The 20,414-nt window shown below is 34.2% G+C and overlaps 1 protein-coding gene across 1 annotated transcript in view; it reads left to right on the forward strand.

The window, feature by feature from the left end:
* grk3 (G protein-coupled receptor kinase 3) overlaps positions 1-20,414 on the forward strand; it is a 149,137-nt gene that overhangs the window by 97,833 nt on the left and 30,890 nt on the right. Inside the window, exons 11-14 of the mRNA XM_056466378.1 lie at positions 1,735-1,865; positions 5,210-5,304; positions 9,382-9,489; positions 13,057-13,123. Of these exons, the coding sequence (XP_056322353.1) occupies positions 1,735-1,865; positions 5,210-5,304; positions 9,382-9,489; positions 13,057-13,123 (401 nt within the window). The remainder of the gene's footprint in view (positions 1-1,734; positions 1,866-5,209; positions 5,305-9,381; positions 9,490-13,056; positions 13,124-20,414) is intronic.

The raw sequence follows: 20,414 nt of genomic DNA on the forward strand, positions 1-20,414 counted from the left end.
ATGCAGATTTTCCTCGAAGTGTCAGATGTGGGCAGTTATAGTGGCAGCTCGAGTGACATCAGATTTCTGTTTTATTGACAGACTCTTGACTAGAAAACTGTTGCTTGAAACAGAACTAGTGAGAATAAGGGTTTCTGCGCATAATTATAAATGTTAACCAGAAACAACTGTTTAGAAAGTTACAGGAATTTGAAAGTGTGACAGGAACCCTGATGATTCCAGGGTTTTATTAGTATTATGGTTGAATTTTTTTATTTAATTAATCATTTTATTTTATGAACATAATTGCATTTAAAATGGTTTTATTAAATTTAAATGTTAAATTATTCAAAAAAAATGTTTATATTATTCAAAACTATTTTTTTATATATTTAGTTAAAATATTTATTTTTTATTTTATTAAAAAATATTTAATTTAATTTAAATATAAATTTTTTATTTTACTCAAAATATTTTTAATTAATTAAAATATTTATTTTATTCAAAATTCTTTTGTTTAATTTAGATATTTATTTTTAATTTTATTCAAAATTATTTTATTTAATACACACACACACACACACACACACCACACACACACACACACACACACACATATATATATATATATATATATATATATATATATATATATATATTTTTTTTTTTTTATTTTTTTTTTTTATTCAAAATTATTTTAGGTTATATTTATTTTAAATATTTACTTTTTATTTAAAATAATTTTAGGTTTTATTTAATAAAAAAAAATATTTTTATTTTATTCAAAATTATTTCTTTCAATTAATTTAAAAATTTTTTTTTATTTTATTCAAAATATTTTTATTTAATTTAAATATTTATTTTTTTATTTTATTCAAAATATTTTTATTTAATTTAAATATTTATTTTTATTTATTCAAAATTATTTTAATTAAAAATTATTTAATATTTAATTAAAATATTTACTTTTTATTTTATTCAAAGTTATGTTAAGATTTGTAAATATTTACATTTTATTTGACCTTTTTAAATTTTATTATATAAAATTTGGATTTTTATTATATAATTTTGTTATTAATTATCATTTAACTAAAAAAAAAACCTTTAATTATGTTGATTGATATTAATTTTTTGTTAAATTTTAAAATGTATTCTTGTTGTTTCAGAAATGTATTTGTTTATTTGTTTTATAATTTTATTTTATTATCAGTTTCAGTAAATCTTGAAAAATGAAAATCCTAAGTGTTCCTGTTGAATTTTAAAATTATTTAATTTAATTCATTATTTAAAGATAAATTAAAAATAAATTATTTGTAAAAATGTTATTTATTTTTTTTATTTGTCTATTTATAAAGAAAATTCCCTATTAAGTTTAGTTTTATTATTTAATTTTACTTTTTTAATATAATTTAGTAATTTAGTTTTATATAACAAATTCTAAAACATCAACAACAACCTTTAATTAAGTCTTTAAAAGTCTTTAAATAGTTCATATATGCCTTTACTTATAATTCTCTGAATCTAGATTCTTGTTGTTGTTATTATTTTGTTATTGCTGTTATTATTTGTAGGGTCACGAGCGGTCGTGTAAGCATTTCACCTCATATCATACCGTGCATGACTACTGAATTCAACATTTATTTAAACAACCATAAAACTGATCTAAATGAATAGCTTACATTTCAATTAATGCAAGACTCTGATCTTCTTAAACCTGCTGTTAAATGCTCTGCCCGTGTCCATCATCATCTTCAGGTGGAGACCTCCACTATCACCTGTCTCAGCACGGGGTCTTCAGCGAGAAGGACATGCGCTTTTATGCAGCGGAGATCATTCTGGGCCTCGAACACATGCACAACCGCTTCGTCGTCTACAGAGACCTCAAGGTAAGTTCAACACCTTCTACACAGGCTCTCGTTTATTTTCACACCCGGCTTTACTTTATATCCACAGAATAGAAAGAGCTCTTTTGACACTAGTGCAGACAGCAGACGTCAGTGATTTACTTTAATTATGTACCCTGATATGTTAACTGCTCCAAAATATTCTGAATGTTTCTTAAAATCAAATATATTGTGTTCAATAAGGGAAAAAAGTTATTGTTTTTTAGCCAGACATTCAAAAAGAGCATATTTTAGAGCAGAAATCAGAATACTGTAATGTTTTTATCAAAGATCATCATACTGTTAGAGTCTTTGACCTAGTTATTACTTGGATAACCTGTGCTTGTGCTTGCGAAAAGAGCAGATGAAGTGTTCTGTGTGAGTTCAGTAAGGTGAGCTTGCATCTGTTCTGCATCGCCGTGATCTTTTATTGTGTTTGGCTTCGCTGTCTGTCCTGTTTATTATCTCTAAACGGAAAAGTGCGTCATTTGACGGAGCGAGTCCAGGTTAACCCAAACGTGGAGTTTTGATGAGCGTTAATATCACGTAATTCAGTGTGCGAGCAGCAGGAGTGTGTGTGCGCTTACGCAACGGCTGCGAATTCTGCCATTTGAAGTGAGATGTTTGCCAGATTGCTGAAGATATGCAGGATCTTCTCTGCTGCGAGATGCACATGCGAACGCTGCTGTTTTTCCACCGTTTGAGAAATGGTCCAGTTCGCTTGTTTTGTCTTTGCACTGAGAGACGTTTCTGAAGATCTCCACACATGAGGGTTGCAGTTCAGTGCGTCTCGTTTTGTTCAGACATTGAATTTGTCACCGCTTACAGCTTGACGTGGTGTTTCAAACCCGTCTGCTGCTGTGTTTAGCTCAGACACCAGAGAGAGCTTTTCAGAAAAATGCACGCAAATCATTTTGCTCATGAGAAATCTCATTGGTCCAAGCTCTTATCGATAATATTAGAGGGATTGATAGATATATTGGCACATGTGGTTTTACATGATGACAGTAAATAATATTAGACTAGATATTCTTCACGATACTGCTATACAGCTTAAAGTGACATATAAAGGGTTAACTAGGGTAATTAGGGTAAAGTTAGGGTAATTAGGCAAGTCATTGTATAACAGTGGTTTATTCTAGAGACAATCCAAACCTAATATTGCTGAAGGGGGCTAATAATATTGACCTTAAAATGGGTTAAAACAATTAAAAACTGCTTTTATTAATGCCAATAAACATAATAATTCCGTAGTAGAATGGGGGGGCTAATAATTCTGGCTTCAACTGTATATACACTCACTGGCCACTTTATTAGGTACACCTGTCCAACTGCTCATTAGCTTACATTTCTAATCAGCCAATCACATGGCAGCAGCTCAATGCATTTAGGCATGTAGACATGGTCAAGACGATCTGCTGCAGGTCAAAGCGAGCATCAGAATTTAAGAAAAGTCTTTTATTTTGAAAAGTGACCGTATTCGCTCTTTACATCTCGGTCACTTGAGTGCCAAAATTTAACCCACAAGCAGCAAAATGAGTAAGAATCAGACGTCTTTGAAAAATTTCTTTGCTAAGGGGAAATGGCCCAGTGAAGGGCCCGCGAACTCTCAAGGTATGGATCCGCAACCCATTTGTCAACAAATCAGGTGAATCCAGCATGTCTGTGCTGGAAGATCAACTGCTGGAGATCGCAAAAGAAGTTTCTAGAGTTCGCACGCGTTCATTATTTCCAATGGAAGTGTGTGGTTTACACTCACAAGCGGCATGACATGCTCACGCCTTCCAGATGCACCTAGTTGAATGAATGCCGCAAGCGCACCGCAAGACACGTGACGAACTGACCAATCAGCTTCAGCTTGTATGGAATATAGACGTTTCAGTAGACTAATTATCTCAGACAAACACTGCACTGCTTCAGGATTTACTCTATAAATAACCCTGTCTCCCGGTCCGTGGTAAAATAGTCAAGCATTGACCCGGACAACAGTGATAAAAAGGTTAAGGACCACTGATTTAAGTGGCTTTGAACGTGGCATTGTTGTTGGTGCCAGACCGGCTGCTCTGAGTATTTCAGAAACTGTAGTTTGTTCTGGAGACGATCCAAAACTAATATTGCTTAAAGGGGGTAATGATATTGACCCTAAAATGGGTTTAATAAACATTTTTTTGTTCAACTTTTTTTATTCTAGCCACAATAAGACTTTCTCCACAAGAAAAACATATAATCGGAAATACTGTGAGAATTTCCATGCTCTATTAAATTAAATACATATTTATCTTTTTCATAACTTTTATGCAGATCATTTCATTTCCTACAAATGTAAAGTTTTCTTAAATTTCTCCAAATTTTGGTCTAGACCAGTGTTTCCCAACCATGTTCCTGAAGGCACACCAACAGTACACATTTTCAATGACTCCCTAATCAAACACATCTGAATCGCCTAATTAGAACATCAGAAGAGACTCCAAAGCCTAAAGTTAATTAGTCAGGTAAGGGAGACATCTAAAATATGTACTGTTGGTGTGCCTCCAGGAACAGGGTTGGGAAACACTGCTCTAGACAACTATTACAAGCATTTTGACCAATGAGATGTTTCATGTTTTCATTGGCTGTTATGAAAACAAATTAGGTGGAATTATTTAATTATTGTTGTTGTTTCATTTTTAATATAATTTATAATACTTTTGTAGTCTTTAAATAATGAAATAGTTTTTTTTAATAAATCTGTTTAATTTTGATCTGTTTATTTCTGCTTTACTCGTTTAATTTTTTTAATTACGTTAGTCAGTGTCTTTGCATTTGTTTATACACATCAAATATGTGCGGCTGGTTGAATAACCACATTTTTAAAAATATATATTATTAAAGTATATTTTTAAATATGTTTTGTTTTGCAGTTTTTGTTAGTTTGTTTTTAGGTTTAAATATAGGCCTGTATATTAAAGAGACAGTTCACCCAAAAATGACTCCACAAACATCTCTGTTGAACCCAAAAGAAGATACTCTGAAGAATGTTACTGTATAAAAAAAACAGCCATTGACAAAACAATATTATGGCAAAACATATATATATATTTGTCTATTAAAAATAGTCAATTGCAAAATTCTTCATCACATCTTCAAACAAAGAACTGGAGGAAATGTTAATTTTAGGTGCATCGTCCCTTTAAACATAATGTTTTCAGTGAGTGAGTGTTTATGCACAAGTGCTGCTGTATTTTGTTAATGCAGTGTTCTCCGTTTAATCACAGTGATGTTGTTTCTGTAGATGTTGCTCTCTGTTCTTTATCAAGCTCTTAAAAAGGTGCGTGTCCTGATCTCCAGCTCTCTCTGTTCCTCCACAGCCTGCGAATATCCTCTTAGATGAGCATGGACACGTCCGCATCTCTGACCTGGGTCTGGCCTGTGATTTCTCCAAGAAGAAGCCTCACGCCAGCGTGTAAGTTCCTCCTCAAGTCCTCCTCTTTTATCAGTCTGCTGTTTGGGGGAGGTGTGGAGCTTCTGTTCTTCAGCGGCTCATATTCATGCTGAAATGCAGGACTTCATTTTGATTATAGAGAGTGTTTAACAAGCTGCAAATAAACAGTCACACACATATATCAGTCTCAATAGATTTAATTGAATTTTAATTCATTCATTCATTCATTCATTTGTTTATTCATTTTTTCATTCATTTAATTATTTATTCATTAATTTTATTAATTGTTTAGAGATGGCCTGATTGTACATTGTCATTCAAAAGACAACTAATTCAGCATTTATTTATTTGTTCATTCATTTATTTATTTATTTATTCGTTCATTCATTCGTTCATTCATTCATTTATTTATTTATTTATTTATTTATTTATTTATTTATTTATTTATTTATCAATTGTTTAGAGATGGCCTGATTGTACGTTGTCATTCAAAAGACAACTAATTCAGTATTTATTTGTTTATTTATTTATTTATTCATTCATTCATTCGTTCATTCGTTCATTCATTTAATTATTTATTCATTAATTTTATTAATTGTTTAGAGATGGCCTGATTGTACATTGTCATTCAAAAGACAACTAATTCAGCATTTATTTGTTCATTTATTTATTCATTCATTCATTCATTCATTCGTTCATTTATTTATTTATTTATCTATTTATTTATTTATTTATTGTTTAGAGATGGCCTGATAGTACATTGTCATTCAAAAGACAACTAATTCAGCATTTATTTGTTCATTTATTTATTTATTTATTCATTCGTTCATTCATTCGTTCATTCATTTATTTATTTATTTATTTATTTATTTATTTATCAATTGTTTAGAGATGGCCTGATTGTACGTTGTCATTCAAAAGACAACTAATTCAGTATTTATTTGTTTATTTATTTATTTATTTATTCATTCATTCATTCGTTCATTCATTTAATTATTTATTCATTAATTTTATTAATTGTTTAGAGATGGCCTGATTGTACATTGTCATTCAAAAGACAACTAATTCAGCATTTATTTGTTCATTTATTTATTTATTTATTCATTCGTTCATTCATTTATTTATTTATTTATTTATTTATTTATTTATTTATCAATTGTTTAGAGATGGCCTGATTGTACGTTGTCATTCAAAAGACAACTAATTCAGTATTTATTTGTTTATTTATTTATTTATTTATTCATTCATTCATTCGTTCATTCATTTAATTATTTATTCATTAATTTTATTAATTGTTTAGAGATGGCCTGATTGTACATTGTCATTCAAAAGACAACTAATTCAGCATTTATTTATTTGTTCATTCATTTATTTATTTATTTATTCGTTCATTCATTCGTTCATTCATTCATTTATTTATTTATTTATTTATTTATTTATTTATTTATCAATTGTTTAGAGATGGCCTGATTGTACGTTGTCATTCAAAAGACAACTAATTCAGTATTTATTTGTTTATTTATTTATTTATTCATTCATTCATTCGTTCATTCGTTCATTCATTTAATTATTTATTCATTAATTTTATTAATTGTTTAGAGATGGCCTGATTGTACATTGTCATTCAAAAGACAACTAATTCAGCATTTATTTGTTCATTTATTCATTCATTCATTCATTCATTCATTCGTTCATTTATTTATTTATTTATCTATTTATTTATTTATTTATTGTTTAGAGATGGCCTGATAGTACATTGTCATTCAAAAGACAACTAATTCAGCATTTATTTGTTCATTTATTTATTTATTTATTCATTCGTTCATTCATTCGTTCATTTATTTATTTATTTATTTATTTATTTATTTATTTATTTATCAATTGTTTAGAGATGGCCTGATTGTACGTTGTCATTCAAAAGACAACTAATTCAGTATTTATTTGTTTATTTATTTATTTATTTATTCATTCATTCATTCGTTCATTCATTTAATTATTTATTCATTAATTTTATTAATTGTTTAGAGATGGCCTGATTGTACATTGTCATTCAAAAGACAACTAATTCAGCATTTATTTGTTCATTTATTTATTTATTTATTCATTCGTTCATTCATTTATTTATTTATTTATTTATTTATTTATTTATTTATTTATTTATCAATTGTTTAGAGATGGCCTGATTGTACGTTGTCATTCAAAAGACAACTAATTCAGTATTTATTTGTTTATTTATTTATTTATTTATTCATTCATTCATTCGTTCATTCATTTAATTATTTATTCATTAATTTTATTAATTGTTTAGAGATGGCCTGATTGTACATTGTCATTCAAAAGACAACTAATTCCGCATTTATTTGTTCATTTATTTATTCATTCATTCATTCGTCCATTTATTTATTTATTTATTTATTTATTTATCAGTTGTTTAGAGATGGCCTGATTGTACATTGTCATTCAAAAGACAACTAATTCAGCATTTATTTGTTCATTTATTTATTTATTTATTCATTCGTTCATTCATTTATTTATTTATTTATTTATTTATTTATTTATTTATTTATTTATTTATTTATTTATTTATCAATTGTTTAGAGATGGCCTGATTGTACGTTGTCATTCAAAAGACAACTAATTCAGTATTTATTTGTTCCTTTATTTATTTATTCATTCATTCATTCATTCGTTCATTCATTTAATTATTTATTCATTAATTTTATTAATTGTTTAGAGATGGCCTGATTGTACATTGTCATTCAAAAGACAACTAATTCAGCATTTATTTATTTGTTCATTCATTTATTTATTTATTTATTTATTTGTTCATTCATTTATTTATTTATTTATTTGTTCATTTATTTATTTATTTATTCATTTGTTTGTTTATTTATTTATTTATTTATTTATTCATTTATTCATTCATTTAATTATTGTTAAGAGATGACCTGATTGTACATTGTCATTCAAAAGACAACTAAGTCAGCATTTATTTATTTATTTATTTAAAAATTTTCTTTGTTTATTTATTTAAAATAATTTTTACTCTATTTTAAATAAATAAACAAAGAAAAATGTGAAATGTTTTTATCATTGTAAATAATAGTTTTAAAATGTGAATATGTTGTAAATTGTATTTTTTTTCTGTGATTCAATTATGAATTTATCATAAATGCTTCAACCATCAAGCTGCACATTAACAGTCATACATGTATTATTAATGAATGCAGCATTTATTTATTTATTTTATTTATTTGTTTGTTTAAAAGAGTAAAAATATTAACTGTTTGTTTGTAAATTGTAATTCTTTTATACATTTTCAGAATTGAAACTCTCAATTACATTGTCATAACCACTTTATTTATTTATTTAGAGATTACTTGATTGTACATTACCATTAAAAAGACAACAAAGGCAGCTTTTATTTATTAGTTTAAAATAAATAAAATGTCATATTTTTATAGTTTAAAATAATGATTTCATCTGTGAATCTGTGGTAAATTGTAGTTTTTTTTCTGTGATTCAATTATGAATTGTCCCTATCATTACCATATCATAAACACTTTAACCAACCAACTACATATGAACAGTCATACACACATTAGCTAATGAATCTGAGTATTATTTAATACGTTTTTAGGACTCATCTGAATCTGACTTAGTCTTTTTATTTATTGTTTAGAGATTACCTGATGCATTACTGTTCAGAAGACAACCAAGACTGCTTTTATTTATTTATTTATTTATTTATTTGAAATAGAGTAAAAATATTACATATTTAATATTTATATAACAAATTATAAATAAAAAAATGACCAGGAAAAAAAGCAGCCAGGACTCGAACCAGCGGCCTTCTTGCTGTGAGGCCACAGTGCTAACCACTGAGCCACCATGCCACTTTTCTTCTATTTAAAATAGAGTAAAAAAGTGAAATCAAAGCGCCTGAAATGAGTCCTTAAAATGTCTAAATAGTGTTTTAGTTGTGTGTTCTGTATGAGAATGAGCTGTTGTGTTTAGCCCTGGGCCTGCGGCGTGTGTGTGTGTGTGTATACGTGTGTACGCTTTGACTGTAATCTGCTTTAATTGCTGTGTTTGCAGAGGGACTCATGGCTACATGGCACCTGAGGTTCTGCAGAAGGGAACGGCGTACGACAGCAGCGCCGACTGGTTCTCTCTGGGCTGCATGCTGTTCAAACTCCTGCGAGGGTGAGAGACACGCAGACGCTCATCAATTCTTCATCGCTCGCTTTCAGTCGCGCTCGGTGTTTGATGTGTTTGAGTGTACTGCTTAAATGTCAGGGGTTTGGAAGCAGGAGGTCACCGGCAAACATCATAGAGAAGAAAGACCACAGCAACCGTTGCTAGGTGGAGAGTGGGGGAGAACGAGAGTTGAAGTCAGAATTATTCAGTCTCCTGTGAATTTTCAATTATTTTCAGTTCATCTTTATTTCTCCAGCGCTTCTACAGTGTAGATTGTGTGGCAGCAGCTGAACACTGAAGTTCTAGTAAACTGAAGCGGTGTCAGTCCAGTTTTCAGAGTTGAAGTTCAGTTCAGTGTGGTTTAATATTCACTGCTGAAAGTCCAAACACTGAAGAGCAAATCCATCCATGCGCAGCTCCACAAGTTGGAGCTAATAGCCAAACAAGCCAGTAGCCAATGGAGGAACAAACTTCACCAATTGACCAAAGTGAAGGGGAAAAAAAAAAACCTGGAGAGAAACCAGGCTCAGTTGGGCACAACCATTTCTCCTCTGTCTAAACATCTTGCGCAGAGCTGCAGTCTAGGTGCCGGAGGTTGGAGAACGCTGTACGTCCATCGTGGAGAAGCTGCAGGTGCGAGAGGTCACCGGCTGGTGTACAGGCTGGTCCTTCAGGATCAATGCGAAGACTCGTCTGTTACTGGGGTCTTAGAAGAATCAGTCTCATGCTCTCCACTCCTCCATGACTGCCACAGCAGATGCTCAGGATACGGCCTGGTCCAGGATTATGGAGACCTTGAGATAATGAAAAACAGATGCTGTTCAAATGATAATGTCTTTTGGGAAGTGTTCCTGGCTCCGGTTTCTCTAAATAATGCAGACTAACAATCCTCAGAGGATTTGGATTTCATCAGCATATGGGTTTTATGTGTATGCTAATGTAAAGAGATGTGTCTTTAATCTAGTTTTAAACTGACAGAGTGTGTCTGTATCCCGAACTGTGCTAAGAAGGCTGTTCCAGAGTTTAGATGCCAGATAAGAGAAAGATCTACTGCCTACAGTTGATTTTGATATTCTGGGAATAACCCACTGTCCAGAATTAATTGAGTGTAGTGGACGTGAGGGGCTATAATACACCAGGAGCTCCCACAAATACTGGGGAACTAAGCCGTTCAGGTCTTTGTAGGTAGTCAATAAAAAATTTTAGTTTATAGTATATTTAATAGGGAGCCAATGAAATGATGAAAGCACTGGATTAATATGATCATATTTCTGTTCTGGAAAGCACTCTAGCAGCTGCTTTTTGAACTAGCTGAAGTGTGTTGAATAGGCCAGCAGGGCAACCGACTAGTAGCTCATTACAGTAATCTAATCGAGAGGTCATGAAAGCATGAATAAGCTTTTCCGCATCAGACATTGATAGCATATGTCTAAGTTTGCCAACATTTTTAAGATGGAAACATGCAGTTTTACAGATGCTTGAAATCTGGCCTTCAAATGACAGGTTGTTATCAAAAATCAGGATGATGTTTAATGAGGATGAGGACTGAACTGAGAGTCCATCAAGGGTTAGACAGTGCTCTAGGTTTTTGCTTGTGAGGTTTTTGGGTCCAATAACCAAGGCATCAGTTTTATCTGAATTTAGTAATAAGAAGTTTTTAGTTATCTAATTTTTAATATCAGCTATTCACCTTATTCTCCTCGTACGAGCGGGCGCAGCCATTTGAATCTTTTTGGCTCGAGACTTCCGGTCTCATTCACGTCCATTCATTTTTAGAGGTTAAAAACAGCTTGTTATGCTGCTTGATGTTGCAAACTGATGTTTTCGTATTATATTATACTACTTTTTATGTTTAGTCGTACAAACACTTGTTTGTTGAGCGAGTAGTTTGACCGTTTTCTGCCGTTTATTATTTCTAGTCATTTCTCCCATAGGCAACTGAATCGGAAGTTCTAAAACAATCGCAGAAACGAGCGGACTTCCACATTGTAGAATAAAGTCAATACAATCTGTTAATTTCGTAAATTCATACCAATTTTCCAAATGATGTTGAACAGATTCAGGAATTTTTCACAGTATTTTTTCTTCTGGAGAAAGTCTTATTAGTTTTATTTCAGCTAGAATAAAAGCAGTTTTTGATTGTTTTAAAGCCATGTTAAGGTCAATATTATTAGCCCCCTTCAGCAATATTAGTTTTGGATTCTCTCCAGAACAAACCACTGTTATACAATGACTTGCCTAATTACCCTAACTTTACCCTAATTACCCCAGTTAAGCCTTTACATGTCACTTTAAGCTGTATAGAAGTGTCTTGAAGAATATCTAGTCTAATATTATTTACTGTCATCATGACAAAGATAAAATAAATCAGTTATTAGAGATGAGTTATTAACACTATTATGATTAGAAATGTGTTGAAGAAATCTTCTCTTTGTTAAACAGAAATTGGGGGAAAAAATAAATCAGGAGGGCTAATAATTCTGACTTCAACTGTATATAAAGGGGGCAAAGTCTGTCGTTCCATTGAAGTGTGTGTGTGTGTGTGTGTGTGTGTGTGTCATTTAGACTTCAAAGCCGGATAGAAGTGTGTCTGAACAAGTCTGGAAAGCTTTCTCTGTGTTTAACCCTCCAGTTGTCTTTAATTCTGTATCCATCATTCATCATGCAGGTCAGAAATGAGCCACCTTCACTAAACATCTCAAATAGAGCAGATCAATGGGGTATATGCACACTGACTTCACATTTTAACCAGCCACCTCACCGCTTTCGGTGAACTGTCTTTTCATTGTAAAATCACCACTTTTAAGGTCTGTTTTCTTTAAAAATCTGTGATTTTTCACTGCCTGATTGATATACGATATGAAGTGGGTCTCAGATTGTACAAGAAGCTCTGCATTAAATTCCATTCCCCCTACCGTGACTTTAAAATATGACAGCTTATTGTACTCCAGTGTTTACAATGGAGTTTCTGAACCTGATGGCAGAAGTGGTTACACGGTCTTTCATCAAATTATACACTTGAACAACTAAATAAACGCTGAAGTCTCTTTAACTGAATGTATTTTATGTACATTACAACATCGATGCTCTAAAAGGAATCATGAAATTGAAAATACTCACATTAAGCTTTCCCTGGAAGTTTATCATTGGCTGAAAAACACTGGCTGTGCATATACCCTGTTTCATTACGATCCTCATATCTATTTAGCATGAAAAAACATCATCATCAGAAAACTCTGTGAATGTGCAGTGTTTCATCAGTGTTTACTCAGCGGACATCACTCAATGGGTGTAGTTCATCATGATGAAAGTACCTGCAGAAGAAAGAATAAATGATTAACTTCACATCAGCGCTGGTATTATTGTCTTCAATAGTAGTAATTAACACCAGCAACTCTGACTATAAACCATCCAATGCATATATTCAATTCAATTTTGGTTTATCTCTATAGTGCTTTTCACAATGCATGCATGTGTGTTTCGCGTTTGCTGACTGAGATTGAAAGGTTTCTGGAAACCCCCTCCCCTACCTACCTGCTCCTGATCTGACTCCTCTCTCTTCTGTTCTCACAGGCACAGTCCATTCAGGCAGCACAAGACCAAAGACAAACACGAGATCGACCGCATGACCCTTACCATGGTAAACATACACCACACTCTCTGTGATTCTGCAGTTTGTGCTTGTATCTTCACACATAATCAGTGTACAACATTAATCAATACACTCACTTGCATTTCTCAGAAGAACACACATCTCACTTGCTGTGGGACAGTAGGGTTTATTTGCGTTCAAAGATGCACATTAGAGTTATGTGCAACAAATCTGGAAATATTTGGGAATAAAGCATCATTTCCATGCATTGAGTGAGAGAGTGCGAAAGTTGTATTGTTTTGAAAAAGGGAATGAGAAATTCAGTGAAATATGACAGTAACAGACATGACACATAATGAATCTACTATTGGTATATCTATAGATTAAAGGTGCAGTAGGGGATCTGCCAAAATGCTTTCCATTAACGTAATATCTTTGAAAGCAGCATCGGCCGCATAACCAATATATAATACTGTGGCATACATCACAAGCATAAATCACGCCATGGACATGACATTAAAAGGCCTACTGCTTTAAAAAAGCCTAGATTAAAGGGCACATAGTTGACCTCTTTTTTATGATTTAATATTAACATTCTGGTTCTTCTGAGTGTGCCAGTTTAGGTTCAGTTTAAAACACAATTCAGATTGTTTTATTATAATGTGTTAAAAAGTGTCATGTTGGGGGCGTGTCCACAGCTCGCTGATTTAGGGGTGTGTTGCTTCACATGTAAATTAGTTTCGGCTTCTCGCCAACATAACAAGGGGGCGGGGCCATGAGCTCACCCGCTCTGCGTTTGCAACAGAGACAGGCAGACTGAGAAAAAGCTGGAGTGAGAGGTTCAGCATTCAGTCGTACATGTACGACTCGGACACAGACCAAGCAGAGAGTACAAAATCATTTGTGTCTTTGTACAGTTTTACAGCCAACTGTGTGCTAGTTTCAAGTGCCGAGCTTGTACACAGAAACTAATAACCACGCACACTGAATTAACTTTGACTGAGGCACCGGATGCACCGCTCGAAGCCGCGACACGGCACACCAGACACTCTCTGTGGCGCGGCAGAAACATGAAGTGTCCCGAATCGTCGCGCCACGCATTTTTGAATTCTAAACATAGGTTTCTGCAGCGGTCCGCGGCGCCCAGCCGTTGACTTGTGTACCCTGATAGAAACCGATGTTTAGAATTCTAAAACGCATGCTAGTTAAGATCACAGGGAGCTTCTGGGATCGCCAGAAATGCAAACGGCTGAAGTATAAGGTAGACTCAATGAGAAGTACACATGTTTGCAAACCTACCTAAAGATACAACCAATAATTCCGATTAGAGCGATCATGTGGAGAATATTGATCTTGTGTTGAGCCCAATGAGCCTTACATCTAAAAATAGAGCTAGCGTGTTCCTTTAGTGATATCGCTTCGACTCACGCTGAAAATGGCGGACGTGAATCAACAAACTGAGGATATGATGACGCGCCTGTCAATCAATATTGGTGGGCGGGGGGACCGCTCTCCTACGTAAAGTTGCCGTCGGTTTGAAAACCGCTCCAATTGGTCCACCGTTTTTTATGTTGTTAAATTGAAAGAAAAAGCACTGGGTGTGTTTATATCACCCCAATATGACGCTCTATACACCATACATGCACATATGTCTGTCCAAACAGCTTGAAAAGTAGATTTTTTACCATAGGTGCCCTTTAAAAGAAGATGGCCAAATGAGAACTTTTCTGTCATAAACTGTAGTAAAATAACTTGCGAATGAAACCATGTGAACAGAATAAATGCAGGAATGGAGAAAAGAGTGCTCTTTTATTATCAGCTGTCAGTCAGCGCCCACTCTTTTTTTCCTGGTCATTGCGTCTTGTCATCGTCTGCTGTGTAAAGGCAGAGAATCAGATACGAGTTGCTTTTAAAAGATGATGTAAGCGGCTCATCAAACAAATCAGATGTAGCTGCAAAATCTGAACTGACCATCAAGATCTGCAGTGTAAATGCAGCCTCGGCTTCAGGCAGTGTCTCTACGCATTTAAAGTCAGTAAATAAATGCAGTATTATAAATGCAATAAACATTGGATCAGTTTAAAGCAGAGAGCATCTTCAGCTTCATTAAACAGGCTGACGGTGAAACAGGAGATGGATAAAGCAGCCACAGCTTTCCATGGAAGTGAAGAGGGAACAGTTAATGACTGGAGCTCCTGTGCTTTACACCCACTGTGTTTAACAAGGGAATGCGAACGGAGAGGAATTTGCATCCACGCTTTGCATTTACTGTCCTCTTCTCACCACAGCAGTAATTTAGTCCTGACAGAGCTGGCAGGATCTTGACTGCTCTGCAGGCGCGAGGAGCAAACTCACTGCTTTTTACTGCTGATTTGGGACCATTTGGGGCTCCGCTTTAATATGAAGACGCTAGTGGGCTGTCTGTTCAGGTGTCAGTGGTCTTATAGGAGGAGTTCACCCAAAAATCTAAATTATCACATAGTTTGAGCACTCTCAAGCCACTTAAGCTCAAAAACAACATTGCATGTGTCCTTTATTGATGAGGCACTCCCAGAATACTGATACAGGTCTGCAATATTGCTGAAACAGACAGAATCTCTGGACTCTTTATTTTATATATTTCTTTTTTTATGTGGGATGATTTTGAAAGCATAACAAACAAAAAAACTGGAAAAAATGAATGCTTTCAAAAATAATTATTAGTTTAATTCAATCAACTAAAAAGCCTAAAAGAAACTAAAAGACAAATTTCTTTATTTCTGTTATCTAAGCATTTACATATTGAATAATATAACAGATAAATTGGATAGATAGACAGGCAAAACAAAAGATAGATAGTTAGACAGACAGACAGACAATACGATAGACAGACAGACAAAATGATAGATAGATGGATGGATGGATGGACAGATGGACAGACAAAATGATAGATAGATAGATAGATAGACAGACAGACAGACAGACAGACAGACAGACAGACAGACAGACAGACAGACAGACAGACAGACAGATAGACAGACAGACAAAACGATGGATGGATGGATGGATGGATGGATGGATGGATAGACAGACAGACAAAACAAAAGATAGATATGTAGACAGACAGACAAAACGATAGACAGACAGACAGACAGACAGACAGACAGACAGACAGACAGACAGACAGACAAAAGCTAGAGAGATAGATAGACAACTGATTCATTTAGAAATTTGATGGATGGATGCATGGAAGGATGGATGGATGGATGGATGGATGGATGGATGGATGGATGGATGGATAGATAGATAGATCATTGATTTAAATGATTTGTTTAGAAATTGATTCATTCAGGATGGAAACACAGCATTGCTTTGAGATTCTCAAATGTTCTTTCTCCACTGAAATTTTTCCATCATGAATACATTTGTTTCTGAACAAAAATGTATTCCTTGCCTTAAAGAGTGATTCATTAAAGCAATTTGGTCTAACGATTCAGTCAAAGCAACTAATTCATTTAGAAACTAAGCAAGTGTTTATGAATGGATCTTTGAATCAGTTATTTAAATGATTCATTCAGAAACTGATTCCTTCCGGATGGAAACACAGATTCACAAATGTTCTTTCTCCTCTGAAAATAGTCCCAATTAAACTGCTGGCGAGCTTTTGTGTGTAGCAGAGCAACACACTGTGTGTTTCCATCATGAATAAATCTGTTTCTGAACAAAACATTTAATCCTTAACTTAAAAAGTGATTCATCAAAGGAATTTGATCTAATGATTCAGTCAAAGCAACTGATTCATTTAGAAACGAAGCAAATGTGTGTGTCTATGAATAGATCGATGAGGACGTTTACATGGACACCAATACTCTGATTAAGACAATACTCTGATTAAGAGTCGACCATGTAAACAGCGATTTTTGATTATTTTAATCCGACTACAGTCATAATTGAACTAAACAGAAATCAGATTAGGACATGTGGAGTATGACTATTTTAGTGGTGTTATTGAAGTGAGGTACAGACATGTAAACACCGCAATCAAACTATTACTGTTGTGTGGGATTTTTGCCGCATTTTGCGACAGGATAATAATCTATACACACTTGACTGTTTGACACTATTCTCTGCACCTATGTTCCAGAATGAAAATAAAAGTGCCAAACTGCAGTTAAAGTCGACAAATTAAAACTGAAACGCCGAAAAGTGTGGTGACGCAGTGATGTTAATCAAATTATGTGCTATAACATGTAAAACGAGATCATGAAAGGAACAAAAGCAGCTCGTGTAAACACCATAATCATATTATTGTCTTATTCAGATTAAGGAAAATAATTCCATTACTGATGTCTATGTAAACGTAGTCAGCGACTCAAATGATTCGTTCAGAAACTGATTCATTTAAGATGGAAATGCATGCACAATTGTTCTGCTCTAGTTTTGTTTGAGCTATTCTCATTGGAGAAACAGAATTGTGCCTACAATGAACTTTTTGGTTTGTTGAACTGTTGTGTGAAATCAACATTTGATGATATTCAGAGAAAGCTTTATTTTAGCTTGTGTGATTATTATGTTCAAAAACACAAGCTCTTACAGGGATATTTTTTTGCTTTCATTACTTGAATTATGCATAATAGACTTTATAACACAGTCAATACTTTTGCACTCTCAAGTGCACAGTGTAGCACACCTTATTGCAAATGCTAATGTTTTTTATTGCAAATGTTTGTTTATTTCCAATACTGACGTTTATTTTTCACTTGTATTATCAAAAGGAGACATGCTGATGCCTGACTTTAATTGATTGGACATAAAGACTAGTCAGAAATCAGCAGAAAGGGCTGTCCGGCATCCAACAGTTTTCTTCTGACTGACAAGGTGTTCATGTTTTGCAAACTGGACCACAGAATAGTTTTGAGTTGAGACTGAGGTCGATTTTCTTTCTTTCTTTCTTTCTTTCTTTCTTTCTTTCTTTCTTTCTTTCTTTCTTTCTTTCTTTCTTTATATATGTATACCCAGAGGCCAATATATTAGGTTCACCTGTTCAACTGCTGAATCACATGGCAGCAGCTCAATGCATTTAGGCATGTAGACATGGTCAAAGTATGGTCTGAGTATTTCAGAAACTGCTGATCTACTGTGATTTTCACGCACAACCATCTTTAGGGTTTACAAAGAATGGTCCGACAAAGAGGAAATCTCCAGTGAGCGGCAGTTCTGTGGGCGCAAATGCCTTGTTGATGCCAGAGGTCAGAGGAGAATGGCCAGACTGGTTTCAGCTGATAGAAAGGCAACAGTAACTCAAATAAGCACTCGTTACAACCGAGGTCTGCAGAAGAGCATCTCTGAACACACAACACGTCCAACCTTGAGGCGGATGGGCTACAGCAGCAGAAGACCACACCGGGTGCCGCTCCTGTCAGCTAAGAACTGGAAACTGAGGCTACAATTCACACAGGCTCACCAAAACTGGACAATAGAAGATTGGAGAAACGTTGCCTGGTCTGATGAGTCTCCATTTCTGCCGACACATTCGGATGCTCGGGTCAGAATTTGGCCTCAACAACATGAAAGCATGGATCCATCCTGCCTTGTATCAGCGGTTCAGGCTGCTGGTGGTGGTGTAATGGTGTGGGGGATATTGTCTTGGCACACTTTGGGTCCATTAGTACCAATTGAGCATGGTGTCAACACCACAGCCTACCTGAGTATTGCTGCTGACCATGTCCATCCCTTTATGACCACAGTGTCTCCATCTTCTGATGGCTACTTCCAAGCACGAATCATCTCAGACTGGTTTCTTGAACATGACAATGAGTTCACTGTACTCAAATGGCCTCCACAGTCACCAGAGCTCAATCCAATAGAGCACCTTTGGGATGTGGTGGAGCAGATTGGCATCATGGATGTGCAGCCGACAAATCTGCAGCAACTGTGTGATGCTATCATGTCAATATGGAGCAAAATCTCAGGGATATTTTCAGTACCTTGTAGAATCTCTGACATGAAGGATTAAGACAGCTCTGAGGGCAAAATGGGGTCCTAGGGTGTACCTAATAATGTGGCCATTGATTATATTAATATATATTATTTTTTTATATATATATAAATATATTATATATAATTTATTATAACTATATATATTTTAACTAGTGAAATAAAAGGTCTTCTCGTGGATAAATTTTAGCTTTTGAGGTTTGCGTCTGGATGCCGACCACACAGGGAAAATTATCTCCAGATTTCATTAGTCAAGGATTTTGAGGGCATCTTGTGAAATAAGCTGTTTTATACCCTGATCAGATTTAGTTCAGAATGGACTGGAAAACTCGATCATGACACACAGGTTTACTGGCTGACGTACAGTACTATTCAATTCATGGTGAGAATTTGATTTTGCTTCAAGTAAATGCTGAATGAGAAATTCTGTGGCGGCACGGTGGCTCACTGGTTAGGACTGTGGCCTCACAGCAAGAAGGTCGCTGGTTCGAGTCCCGGCTAAATCAGTTGGTGTTTCTGTGTGGAGTTTGCATGTTCTCCCCGTGTTGGTGTGGGTTTCCTCCAGGTGCTCCGGTTTCCCCCACAGTCCGAACACATGCGCTATAGAGGAATGGATTAACTAAACTGGCCGTAGTGTATGAGTGTATGAGTGTGTGTGTGTGTGTGTGTGTGAGAATGAGTGTGTATGGGAGTTTCACAGTACTGGGTTGCAGCTGGAAGGACATCCATTGCATAAAACACATTCTGGATTAGTTGGTGGTTCATTCCACTGTGGATATAGTTGGTGGTTCAAACCCCTGATAGATAAGGGACTAAGCCGAAGGAAAATGAATGAATGAATTCTGTTTTAAAATGAAATATCTGTGATGCAAATCTGAATTTAAAGCGTCTTTACTCCAGTCTTCAGTGTCACAGTTTAGTTTATGAACACATACATTTGAAGTCAGAATCAAACCCTGAATTATTAGCTCCCCTGTTTATTTTTTTCCCTAGTTTCTGTTTAACTGAGAGAAGATTTCTTCAACCCATTTCTAATCATGATAGATTTAATAACTCATCTCTAATAACTGATTTATTTTCTCTTTGTCATGATGACAGTAAATAATATTAGACTGGATATTCTTCAAGACACTAGTATTCAGCTTAAAGTGACAATAAAAGACATTTTAGACTTAACATTTCAAGGTTACTTATGCAGGTTAGGGTAATAAAAAATAAATAAATATCAAAAAAATATATATAGCTTAAAGGGGGCTAATAATATTGACCTTAAAATGGGTTTTAAAAATTAAAAACTGCTTTTATTCTAGCCGAAATAAAACAAATAAGACTTTCTCCAGAAGAAAAAATATTATCAGACATA

This window comes from Danio aesculapii, chromosome 10 (genome assembly GCF_903798145.1).
Source record: "Danio aesculapii chromosome 10, fDanAes4.1, whole genome shotgun sequence".
In the NCBI taxonomy this organism is placed as follows: Eukaryota; Metazoa; Chordata; class Actinopteri; order Cypriniformes; family Danionidae; genus Danio; species Danio aesculapii.